The sequence below is a fragment of the Gopherus flavomarginatus genome, chromosome 5 (assembly GCF_025201925.1).
Source record: "Gopherus flavomarginatus isolate rGopFla2 chromosome 5, rGopFla2.mat.asm, whole genome shotgun sequence".
NCBI classification, from domain to species: domain Eukaryota; kingdom Metazoa; phylum Chordata; order Testudines; family Testudinidae; genus Gopherus; species Gopherus flavomarginatus.
The window spans coordinates 93,571,928-93,585,290 of record NC_066621.1 but is presented as its reverse complement, the minus strand read 5'-3'; the positions used below and the strand labels follow the sequence as shown (position 1 = coordinate 93,585,290).

The 13,363-nt window shown below is 43.3% G+C and overlaps 1 protein-coding gene across 10 annotated transcripts in view; it reads right to left on the bottom strand.

Moving 5' to 3' along the window:
* Positions 1-13,363, bottom strand: part of SIPA1L1 (signal induced proliferation associated 1 like 1) — a 405,747-nt gene that overhangs the window by 58,340 nt on the left and 334,044 nt on the right. For all 10 annotated transcript variants that reach the window (XM_050953405.1, XM_050953408.1, XM_050953406.1 and 7 more), the window contains 2 exons: positions 11,128-11,704; positions 9,677-9,951 (listed from right to left, as the gene is read on the bottom strand). In XM_050953405.1, the coding sequence (XP_050809362.1) occupies positions 9,677-9,951; positions 11,128-11,704 (852 nt within the window). The remainder of the gene's footprint in view (positions 1-9,676; positions 9,952-11,127; positions 11,705-13,363) is intronic.

Genomic DNA, 13,363 nt, shown 5'->3' with positions numbered 1-13,363 from the left:
TTCAGTGCTTGCTAGAGACCACAAATACCAAATTTGATGCTAAAGGAATTTTTATTTTATTTTTTAGGAATTTGTGGCTTTGGGAAGATGTCAAAATTGGGCTAAAAAATGAAAGAGGGCTACAACTTCAAAGTCACTATGAAGTCCACGAAGTAACTACTGCAACTTCATAATCATTCTAAAACCAGGTTATGGAAGAAAACAAAATAATTACAGATCAAGTTTGCAGATGACACAAAGATTGGGGGACTGGTAAATAACGAAAAAGGACAAATCATTGATAATGAGTAATCTGGAACACTTGGTAAACTGGACAGAAGCTAACAATGTGTATTTTAATATGACTAAATGTAAAAACATACCTTTAGGAAGAATGAATTTAGACCATATTTTCAGAATGGGGGACTCTATTCTGGGGGGCACTGACTCAGAAAAAGACTTGGGGTTCATGGTGGATGATCATCTGAATGTGAAGTCCCAATGAGATTGGCCCAAAGGGCTAAAGAGATCCTTGGGAGTATAAACAGAAGAATCTCAAGTAGGAATAGAGAGATTGTATTACCCCTGTATTTAGCACTGGTATAACTGCTCCAGGAATAGTGTGTCCAGTTCTGGTGTCAACAGTTCAAGAAGGATGTTGACAAATTGGAGAGGATTCAGAGAAGAGCCACAAGAATGCTTAAAGAATTGGAAAACATGACAGTTAAAGACTCAAGAAGCTCAATCTATTTAGCTTAAGAAAGAGAAGGATAGGGAGTGATTTGAGGGGTAAGTTTAGAAGTATCTACATAGGGAACAGAAATTTTATAATAGAGGATTCTTCTGTCTAGCAGATAAGGCATAATAAGATCCAAAGGTAGCCAGACTAGAAATAGGGCACACTTTTTTAACTGAGTGTCATCAACCATTGGAACAACTTCCCATGTGTTGTCGTAGCTCTCCATCACTAGACATTTTTAAATCAAGATTGGCTGTTTTTCCTAAAACATATGCTCTAGTTCAAACAGAAATTAAGGGAAGGCCCATGGATGGCATTATACAAGAGGTTTGACTAGATTATCACAAAGGTCTCTTCTGGCCTTATAATCTATGAAAGCAACAGGTCTCTCCTATTGAACTTTAGATGCTTCTCTCTAATTTGGCCAGCAGAAGCCTTTGGGATAAACAGCATTATCTTATAGTAACTGGAGTTCTTAAAGATGTGTAGCCCCATCTGTATTCTACTGTGTGCGTGCACTCCATGTGCCTGAGACCAAAAGATTCTTGCCAGCAGTGTCCATTGCTCTGCACATGTGCCCATCTTCTAACGCTGTGAACTGAGGCTGTAAGGGGCAGTGCAGAGTAAGTGCTTCTACGGTTCCTTCTCCATCGCGAAGCAAGGAAAATATCTGAGGAAGAAGGGAAAGAGGGTAGTGGAACACAGGTAGGGACAACACATCTCAAAGAACTCCAGTTACTATAAGGTAAGTAACTTCTCTTTCTTCTTCCAGTGATGGTTCCTATCTGTATTCACTGTGGGTGACTGACAAGCAGGATTCACAAGAGGAGGAGGGTGCGAGAATGCTGGTGATATAGATGATCCCAGAACTGCCGCTCCATAGGACGTGTCTGCTGTGGAGGCTTGTACTATAGCATATCTCATGGAGGTATGAATGGAACTTCACGTAACCCCTTTGCATACATCATTGAGTGACACTTATTGAAGTGAGGCTATTGAAGATGCCTGTGTTCTGTTAGAGGCCTCTTATTTGTTCTTCTAGGGAAACAAATAATTTAGGTAACTTTTGATAGATTTTTTTCTTTGCAGATAAAACACTAATGTTCCAAGCATGTCCAGGGAATGGAGTCTCTTATCCTCACTGCGTGTATGAGGCATTGTACGGTCTCATTTATGTGAAAATCCAAGATTACTTTAGGAGTGAATTTTGGGTGCAACTGCAACAAGACCTTATCCTAATGGAATACTGAATACAGGGGATCAGCTATCAGGGCACCAAGTTCCATTACCTTTCTGGCAGAAGCGATGGCCACCAGAAAAGCACCCTTCATTAGCAAATGAGACAAACACATCCTGAATAGTTAAAATGGTGGCCTAGTTAATGTTGAGACTACCAAATAAAGATCCCAGATTAGAAGTGGTTTGGTTATAGGCAGAAAAGTTCTAATTAAAACTTTGAGAAGATGTATGATCACCAGGTGGGTGAAGATAGATTGGTCATCAACTGGAGGGTGGCAACCACTGATCACAGCCAAGTGAACTCTCAACAAGATAAGGGAAAGGCCTGTAGACTTGAAGGTGGGGGGACATCCAAGATAATGGGTATGCCTGCTTCTTCTTGGGACACTTGGTGACGCTGGGTCCCAACAGACAATCTAGCATTTCCTGGTTTATTCTTTTCTACTACTGTTGAGGATAGCTTGGACAGCTTCTGAATGTGTGTATGTGTTTTAGGTTCAACATCCATTCAAATACCATGCTGTCAAGTGAAGAGTCTGGATGGTGATATTGAATCCTGTCCTGGGTCCAAAGGTATGGGAACAATTAGATGCTGATGAGTAAACAAACTGACATGTGAAGAAGGCTTAGAAACCAAAACTGCACTCCCATTTGGGAGCGATAGAGGTGATTACCACTCTGTCTTGTTGGCCTTTCCACAGGACTTGATGTAAGAATGGATGTAAATGCATATCCTACCATGAGATTAGCAGAGCATCACCCCTGGGGCCCTGATCCCATCTGCAGCAGTATATTTTGCATTTCCTGTTCCCTTGAGATACTAAGAGGTCCCAAGTAAGAGCTTCCCATTGATGAATATGATGTTTGCCAATGACTCGTGTAAATTCTCCTCATGGTCAGTTAAGAAATGTCTGCTGAGGCTGTCCACTAGAGAACTGTTTTTCCAGAAGATGACCACTGATAGGGTAATATGATGTTGAGTGCAGCAATTCCACACACTGGCTATGCAGAAAGGGGTGGATCTTGTCCCTTCCTAGCTGTTGATGTAGAACATTGTAGTTATATTGTCCAGCATTACTAGAATATGATGGGATTGTGAGAGTTGTAAAACTGTTTTGTGGGCCTCTTGGACAGCTCTCAGTACTAGAAGATTTATGTACATTCTGAGGTGTCCATGTGCCTTGTGATGTATGCTCATCCAGATGGGCGCCCTAACCTAGTGGAGATGCATCTGTAGCGTTCTCTTGGGTATGAGGGAGGAAGAGGACTTGCATATACAGGTTCCTCATTCATCCACCAACTTAAAGAGAGTTTTTCACTCTAAAGGGGATCATCACTACTTCATCCATGCTGTATTTACTTGGCACATAAACTGTTCGAGGCTAAGTTTGCGCACAACGAAGACAAAGACTTTATAAAAGATGTTACATAGATGTGTGATGCCACATGACCCATATCTCCACTACGGTTCTCCTAGTAACTAATTACTTTTTACTTTGACTGCTGGTTTTTCTCTTCTCTGTGTTAGACGTGGCTCCAGTTGAATCAATGAGACCATGTAATTCCACCCTGTTCCTATTCCTCCATTCAAAGTCAGTAATCACCCATTAATTGGATCCAGTGACACTGGTTTAATTATGTTTTTTTTCAGAGACATGAATTTTAAAAGGCAGCATGGTCTCTTGGGTAGGGCACTAGGCTGAGACTCAGGTTTATACTTGACTTTGCCACTGACCTGTTCTATAATCTTGGGTAAGTCACTTCATCTCTGTGTTTCCTCTCACCTTTTATCTGTCTTGCTGTGGCAAGGAGGTGTGGCTTCCCTCAGAGAAAGACCAGGAGGGACCACAACCCATCTCTGGATGCAGGTACACTCTGAGGAGAGGAGAGGAAGTAGCCTAGGGACAGCCGACTACAGTCTGGCTGCGATGCTGCCTGCAGATAGGGCAGCATGTTGTGGCTGCAACCTCCCTGACTCCAAGTGGTGGAACACGCCACTATTGTTAGGGCCCTGGGCTAGGACCAGGTGGAGTGTGTGGGCCCGGGTCACCCTGCCACCTCACCCCTGGGATGGCAGCCTCCCCACCATAGGCCAGGAAGCCTGCGCTAGTCTACTGTCTGCCAGAGCTAGGATGCTAGATCTTTTATTGCTCTAACCTAGGCTACCTCATCTAATGAGGGCTGAGCTCTTAGACAGCTTGTTGTCTTGCCCTGGCTGAGGGCCTGCACTTATAGACTTTTGCTGTCCTGCCCTGAGCCCCTAACTGCTTGCTACCTACCCTAACTGAGGGCTGGGGCTAATAGACCCCTTGCTGCTCTGCCATCACTGCAGACCAGAGCCCCTAACTGTTGGTGTCTCGCCCTGCCTGAGGGCCAGGGTTCACATAGACTCGTTATTGCTCAGCCCAGCTCAAATGGCCTGAGCTTTAAAGACAGCTAATTCACCCCTAACTGACTGTCGTGGTACGGGTGCGACAGCGACAAGGTGTGGTCTCCCTCAGAGGTAGATCAGGAGGGACGGCCACACACTTTTACCTTTGCATATTTAAGTTAGAAACTCTTTGAGATAAAAATGACTTACTAAGGGCTTGGCTACATTGGCACTTTATACCGCAATAAAGCTTCCCAGAGTGCTCTACCTTACTCCCCATCCACACTGGCAAGGCATATAGAGCGCTCTGACTCCCTGGCTAGAGCGCTCATGGTACTTCATCTCCACGAGAGGGATAACGGCTGTTGCATATTGGCTGAGATGCCCCAGGGCCAGTGTGAACGAGGAGTTACATTACAGCGTTCTCACTGACCTCTGGAAAAGTCCCATTATCCCCTTAAGTTAAGTAGCCTCTCTTCTCTTTGTTGTGAAATTGGCTGAGGAATGCAGAAGTGCCTTTTCAGAGCTCCGTTTCAGACAGCAGCTGCTATTTGCAACTGGGCAAAGCAAACGTTTACTGAGTGAGTGAGAGGCAGGGGGGCTAGGGGGATCTGAACTTACAAGATAACATGCTGACACACTCTCAGCACTCCAAAAACCCACTCCCTCTCTCACCCCACATACAAACAACACACTCCACCCTACCACTCTCATTTGAAAAGCATGTTGCAGCCACTTGAATGCTGGGATAGCTGCCCATAATCCACCGCTCTCAATGCCGCTGCAAATGTGGCCACGCCAGTGCGCTTGCAGCTGTCAGTGTGGACAGACTGGAGCGCTTTCCTTAGTGCGCTCTACGAAGGCCGGTTTAACCCAAAGCGCTCTACAGCTGCAAGTGTAACCATGTACAGCACCTAGAAGAATGGGTCTCCTTCAATTAGGGGCTTTAGATATTACTGTACTACAAATCATAAATTATCTCCTGAATTATGCAGAAAAGGAAATTTGACTTTGGCAAACTTATTGCTAGAAATAAATGTCTTTGTGCCAAGATTTAACTTTAGTCTTTAATGGTATATTTATTATTCAATATTTAAGAAAATGTATAAATGTAACAATTGTGACAAAGTTCCTCCTCTACCTTGGTGGGTCCTGCGCTTATTGGCGGATTTGCTCGTCTCACAGATTTACCCTGTGGGTCAGGAAACAATCCAGAGACCTTCTCCTCTGGTAGAAGCCACAGTCCAGGTCAATTCCTCCTGTGTTTGATCAGGAGTTGGGAGGGTTGGTGGGAACCCGGGCCCACCCTCTACTCCGGGTTCCAGCCTAGGGCCCTGTGGACTGCAGCTGTCTAGAGTGCCTCCTATAACAGCTGCATGACAGCTACACCTCCCTGGGCTACTTCCCCATGGCCTCTTCCCAACACTTTCTTTGTCCTCACCACAGGACCTTTCTCCTGATGTCTGATAACGCTTGTACTTCTCAGTCCTCCAGCAGTATGCCTACTCACTCTCCGTTTCTTGCACACCTCTTGTTCCCAGTTCCTCACATGCACTTCCTCTCCTCTGGCTCCTTGGCTCCCTTTGGCCTGACTGGAGTGAGCCCTTTTATAGCATCAGAGGGGCCTTAATTACAGTCAGGTGCTTAACTGCTCACCTGACTCTTAGCAGGTTAATTGGAGCCAGGTGTTCTCATTAGCCTGGAGCGGCCCCTGCTCTGGTCACTCAGAGAACAGAAAACTGCGTATCCAGTGGCCAGTATATCTCCCTTCTACTACTCTGCTGTTCCCAACTGGCCTGGGTCTATCACACAATTATGATTTTTTTGGATGCAGTAGGCAGGAGTAGGAATTGGCATTCAGGAGTTTATAACTGAGTAATAAGCTATTTATGATCTTTGACCCAAAACAATAACAAAACCACTGACACTAGGGTGAGTATTTTGAAAACTACTATGACAGCTCTTCCTACTGTGATTGTGGCCAGACTGAGGGTATGTCTACACTACGGGATTATTCCGATTTTACATAAACCGGTTTTGTAAAACAGATTGTATAATGTCGAGTGCACGCAGCCACACTAAGCACATTCATTCGGTGGTGTGCGTCCATGTACCAAGGCTAGCGTCAATTTCTGGAGCATTGCACTGTGGGTAGCTATCCCATAGTTCCTGCAGTCTCCCCCGCCCACTGGAATTCTGGGTTGAGATCCCAATGCATGATGGGGCCAAAACAGTGTCACAGGTGATTCTGGGTAAATGTCATCACTCAATCCTTCCTCCGTGAAAGCAACAGCAGACAATCATTTTGCGCCCTTTTTCCCTGGACTGCCCTGGCAGACGGCATAGCATGGCAACCATGGAGCCTGTTTTGCCTTTTTTCACTGTCACCGTATGTGTACTGGATGCTGCTGACAGAGGCAGTACTGCAGTGCTACACAGCAGCATTAATTTGCCTTTGCAAGGTAGCAGAGATGGTTACCATCCCTATTGCACCATCTGCCATTGAAAATTGTCGATGAGATGACAGTTATCAATCATTTTGTACCGTCTGCTGCTGTCATGGGTGCTCCTGGCTGGCCTCACTGAGGTCGGCCGGGGGCGCATGGACAAAAATGGGAATGACTCCCCGGGTCATTCCCTTCCTTATGTTTTGTCTAAAAATAGAGTCAGTCCTGCCTAGAACATGGGGAAAGTCTACTAGAGAGCCAGAGAGCACAGCCGCTCTGGGTCAGAGCCCCAGAGATCCCGCAGAAATGATGAGCTGCATGCCATTCTAGGGGGTGCCCCTGCAACAACCCCACCCATTGCTTCCCTCCTCCCACACCCCTCCTGGGCTACTGTGGCAGTGTCCCCTCATTTGTGTGATGAAGTAATAAAGAATGCAGGAATAAGAAACACTGACTTTTTAGCGAGATAAAATTAAGGGGAGGCAGCCTCCAGCTGCTATGATAGTCCAGGCAGGACATTAAAGGGTGAGGGGGAGAGGGGTGCAGCCTCCCGCTGCTATGATAGTCAAGGGAGTACAGAATCTTTTCTTTAGACACGAAAGGGTGGGGCGGGGGGCGCTGATGGAGCTCAGGCTCCAGCTGCTATGATGAGGATGGTTACCCAGCATTTTGTACCGTCTGCCAGGAATGACAGAGAGTCATTCCCATTTTTTACCCAGGTGCCCCTGGCCGACCTCACCGAGGCCAGCCAGGAGCACTCACGGGATGATGACCGTTTTCCATCATTTGTACTGTCTGCCATCAGGAAAGGAAGGGGAGGGGATGCTGCTGTTCAGCGCCGCAGCACCGTGTCTACCAGCAGCATACAGTAGACATACGGTGACATTGAAAAATGGCAAGAAACAATTTTTTTTCCCTTTTCTTTCACGGGCGGGGAGAGGGGGTAAATTGATGAGATAAACCCTGAACCACCCCGGACAATGTTTTTGACCCTACAGGCATTGAGAGCTCAGCCAAGAATGCAAATGCTTTTCGGAGACTGTGGGGACTGTGGGATAGCAGGAGTCCTCAGTCCCCCCTCCCTCCCTCCATGAGCGTCCATTTGATTCTTTGGCTTTCTGTTACGCTTGTCACGCAGCACTGTGCTGAGTCCCTGCTGTGGCCTCTGTCTATCATAGCCTGGAGATTTTTTCAAATGCTTTATCATTTCGTCTTCTGTAACGGAGCTCTGATAGAATAGATTTGTCTCCCCATACAGCGATCAGATCCAGTATCTCCCGCACGGTCCATGCTGGAGCTCTTTTTGGATTTGGGCCACCAGCGCTGATCAGAGCTCCACGCTGGGCAAACAGGAAATGAAATTCAAAAGTTCGCGGGGCTTTTCCTATCTACCTGGCCAGTGCATCCGAGTTCAGACTGCTTTCCAGAGTGATCACAATGGTGCACTGTGGGATACCGCCCGGAGGCCAATACCGTCGATTTGCGGCCACACTAATCCTAATCTGACTTGGCAATACCGATTTCAGCGCTACTCCTCTCGTCAGGGAGGAGTACAGAAACTGGTTTAAAGAGCCCTTTATATTGATATAAAGGGTCTCATTGTGTGGACAGGTGCAGGGTTAAATCGGTTTAATGCTGCTAAATTCGGTTTTAACGCGTAGTGTAGACCAGGCCTGAAGCTAAGCCTACTTTTAGCTGCGCTTAATTTAATTCAGCCAAAATATTTGAAATAAGTGGGATCTGTGCTAGAATTTTATGTTCTAATCCTTTTGCCATGGTTGCAGCTGGACTTGTCATTTGCTGATCCTGCCAGATACTGTTGTTCTTATGGCAACTTTAAAAGATTAAAAACAAAAGTGGGCTTTTTACAATTAGGACTCCTATCTAACTTGTAGGTGGTCTCCTTTGTTATGACAGATGTTCACATCTCAAAATAATAATAATCTCACAAATCACTGTAACACAGTACCTCCTCAAAAAGAACATTTGTACATTTGATTCATGTACTTGGTTTTCTTCTAACCAAATTTAGCACAAACTTGAGCTGACAGTGGGCAAGTTCAGGCTATATAGGTTCCTTCTCTCATATTTAAATACTGTTCATGAGGAATTAATACATGGTATTTGAGAGATGGGAATCAGATGCAGTGATATGACTGAAAAGAGAAACAATAAAAATGATAAACAGATTGGGAAAATAGAGCTCTAAGAAAAGATGAAGGAAATTGGGAATGTTTAGTTTAGCAAGAAAACCACAAGACAAGAGTGTATCCATGATCAAAAGCTACATTTAAAAGCTATAAAAGCAATAAAAAAGTTGACAGTCAGCTTGGAACTCAGCAAGGGTTGAGAGTACTGTGGAATTAGCAAACTCAGCCACTGAGGAGACAGTCTCAATCTGCAGCAAATTCCCTGACCAGTACATACACAGATTGATATGCTCCAGTCACATGTAGCCTTGCTTGGTTGGAAGGCATTGGGGAAAAGGATCCATAGGAATTAAAAGTTCTCTGTGAATGGAAGGAAAATTAACTAGTATTTTGATGCATCATAAACGTACAGTTGCCAGTTCAGAGATGTTTGATCTCCACAAGGTGTTTGTGGGAGTTTGAAGGATACGTTGAGAGAATTATGATTTTTACTAAACTACTGTACACACAGTAGTTATTTTGTGGAGCTGAAGTGTAAATTTAGATAGCGTGCCCCCTTTTGCAGCTTGTTTCAGTTGACAATATGGGATGCTGTAATCTAATTCTTTTATAAATCTGTACACAGGCCGGAATTTATTCCAATGTCAAAGTACTAAGGGGGAAAAGTTTTACATTTTTAAAACAAAATAAACTTCTTGCCCAAAGGTAGCTCTAGATGGTATTAAATTCTCATTCTGTCACCTCACAATACCTGCGTGGAGTGCAGTCCTCATGGGGAGGAATGATGACAACCTTCACGGTTACTGATGTTCTCAGCAGGTCAATCATTTGCTCATGGCTTAGAGTGGCTACAGCCACTTTGCAGATCTCCACTAGCCGGCTGCCCTGTAGTAATCCTGCCTGCCAAGCATAGCCATAGGGCTCAACATCTGCCACAATGCCTTCATAGTTCACATGGAAACCAAGCTGACCCAATCCATTTCTACGTAAAGTCATCTCCGTGGTCTCACAGCCCTTTGTCACAAACTGAGAATTGAAATGAAGAGGAAAGAGTGATTAGTGTAATGAATTACATTCTGAGAGGGCTATAATTCTGGGTTTTACAGCCACAGTCCAAGATGAAGTATGGGGAGAGGGAACAGAAGTACTTTGTCTCAAGGAAAGTTCCCTCTGCTATGTACGATACCAGTTCAAACAAACCCCTTTACTCAAGATGGATATTTAAGATAGCATCTGGTTGCACAGAATTAACTATTGGTATTGTAGTTCTGCCTTAAAATTCCACTTATTTCATAGGAACATTAAAGGAATGTGGCAGGACATAACAGGTAAGTGTGGGGGACGTACACAAGCACCTGTATTTCATCTTTCATTTAAAATTTTACATTTTTACTAGGTCTGTGGATATTTCACAGAATTACCATTTCTCCATTTTTCAGTACAAGAGTTTGATGGCGTGCAACTACCCAATTTAGTGGAACTGAAACCTTACGCCACTCTCAACTGACACCAGGTTGAATACAGGTTCTAAATGCTTCAACCAATGGCATGTGTCTCTCCTTCCTTCCTGTTTATTCTACAATTGCTATTTTTGACATAGTGGAGAACACAGCTGCTAAATATACTGCTTTCCTTCATGACACAGCTGGACAAATAGTGAAGATGGACAGACATTTTCTAGACAAATAACAACAATGCAATGAATTGTTTATTTTACTTTATTACTATTATTATTTGTATTGAGATAGCATCTAGAGGCCTCAATCTAGATTGGGGCCTGATTTGCTAGGCACTGTCCAGACATATAGCAAGGCAACTCCTACTCAAACTTCATTTGAGATGAAATATAACATGAAATATGACAGAAAAAGGAGGAAACAAGAGAAATAGATAAGATCATTTGACTAGACAGGTATTTACTGTACAACCTGATGGTTCCTGAAGGTACCAATTTTTTTCTCATTTTTTTAAACAATATCAGCTACTCCTGACTAATGCAAAACAACCAACAACAGCTGGCTATTTTCTGGTACATGTCAAAGTAGAGGGGTGTGTGTGGGGAGAACAGAGAGAAAGGGGCAGAGAGAAAGAAAACGGGAATTGGCCTTGCGGAATTAACTAATTAGCAAACAACTATTGCAAGCATTGTAATTCATTTGTTACTAAAGTCCAAATTTTAATTTAGAAAAAAAAATGTCTAACCTCCAGTCTTTTTACGACCTCTTTGATATCATCGGAGCTGTTGATAAAGCTCTCCACAGAAACACATTCACCCCTGTCATAGAAGAGTTTGATGCTTGTGTCGGTTGAAGTCCACCCTATCACATCTCTGCAGGAACAATTGAACACCACACTCTTTGTATCTTGCTCAATGAGAACTACAAACTCGTTAGATACACCCAAGAGACAGTCTATTTCCATACTCTTGCAATAGTCCTTTGCATGAACACTCCACACAATGGCACCAGAACTATGGAGCTCTGCTCCTGGATAAGGTTTGGACTTTTCCTTCTTTTTTGAGGCTAGTGAAATGAAGGGGAACTTGCCAGATGGGTCAATGGGTGTATTGGTGACATTCTTTTCTGCTAGGTCTTTCAAGTACTCTTGGCGAGTCCTGGTGGCCATGGCACGGAACTTCTCGGATTTATGAGCAGCATTCTCTGCATTAATCACTTTGGCCAGTAAGAAGTCCCTGAACACATTTGATTTAGGAAAGGTAACACCTTTTGGGATTGGTGGTCCAAACGATGGTACATCTCTGGATCTTGTCACAGCAACACTAGAAGAAATACAGAAATGAAGGAGCGATGTGTCAACATTTTAATTTCTCTTTAGCAGTTTATGGGATCTAGAGAACCCATAGGCATGCCCTTCTCAGGCCACACACTCATTTTCAAACAGACATACACTGCGGCAAAAGAAAGGGCTGCTTGATTCACCAGAGACACAAAGTATCTGCACTTACCACACAGACAATTTTTTTTTTATTTTGCTAGTTTCTCAGTAACGTATAAATCTGAGTACTTTATTTGTGGGGGAAGGTTTGAGAGGTAAATAATCACTCACTCTTCTTAATGCTCTCAATTGCCTTGCTGAAAAAGAATAATCTAACTACTAAATGCTTTGTTGCATATAATGTGCAAAATGTTCACAATACCCCACATTTGAAACAAACACAAAACTCTGCATTTGCATGTTTACTTCAAGAACAATTACATGCAAAAACAATCATTATGCTAACTTGAGAATGTGGCCAATATAATATATTGTAATATATATTAATAACAACACAATTAAAATGTTAATAGCCATGTATTTTTTGGTAAGTCTCATATATTCAATTTCTTGTAAATCAATGCTGTGGGGGCATATATTAATATATAACATTCTCGGAGTGGTACATGACCTCACCTATGAGGTGAAGGGGAACAATTCTGGCTCCTGTACTTATTCTTTAATACTTATATTATGGCAATATCTATGATTGCCCATATTGATTAAGACCGATAATTAATTCACTGTAAACCATTCTTAGTTTTATTTTTAGCCAAACTAACACTCTCTTGATGTTTTCATTTAGATATACTAACTCAAATTTTCTTACTTGAGTTTGAACAAAAATGTGGGTATATAATCTATATGCACAATCACCATGATTGGATGCACTATTTTAAAAACGTTGGTCTGTTTTCTTTAAGGTCAGAACTTCTCTGTGGCAGTAGGAAAAAAGCTATCTTCTTAACCAGTTATTCATGATAGGTGAACTACTTGGACCAAATCTGACTATCCTAAACTCGTGCTCAACTTATCCCTTGAACAGAAAAGTTACTTTTGTATGGTTTATGAAGACCCTCTCTTCCCAGTTACACCCTTTTTTTTTTTTTTTTTTTTTTGTTTTTGAGGGGGAAAGGAAGCAGAGGGAGGATGGGATGCATGCTCTTCTATGATGGTAAGTTAAAGCAGATTTACAGCGCTGTTTTACATCAACAGAGAAACACAACGCAGCTACTGTGTATACCCCAACTTCACCCTCCCTGCTGTTCCCTGCATTCCCATTCCACAACCCCAAGCTTCCCCCTCACCTTTCCACCCCCATGTTAATCTGTGCACACACCCACCGGTTTCACTCTCTTGTGTTGTCGTCCCCCACCCCATCCCTCGTGTTTGGTACCTCTTGTGCAACAGGTAGTTTTTTCAGAAGAAACATTTAGGATTAATGGTTATATTTGGGATTATTCATAACTGAAAGTTTGTCCTTAACAGGACGGAATTACCTTTATACTAATTAATCTGATGGTTCATTTTGGATACTGGTTGGTTGGGTAGGCTTCCCCTTCTGAGACAGCAGCAAAGAATCCTGTGGCACCTTATAGACTAACAGACGTTTTGGAGCATGAGCTTTCGTGGGTGAACACCCACTTCCTCAGATGCATGTAAT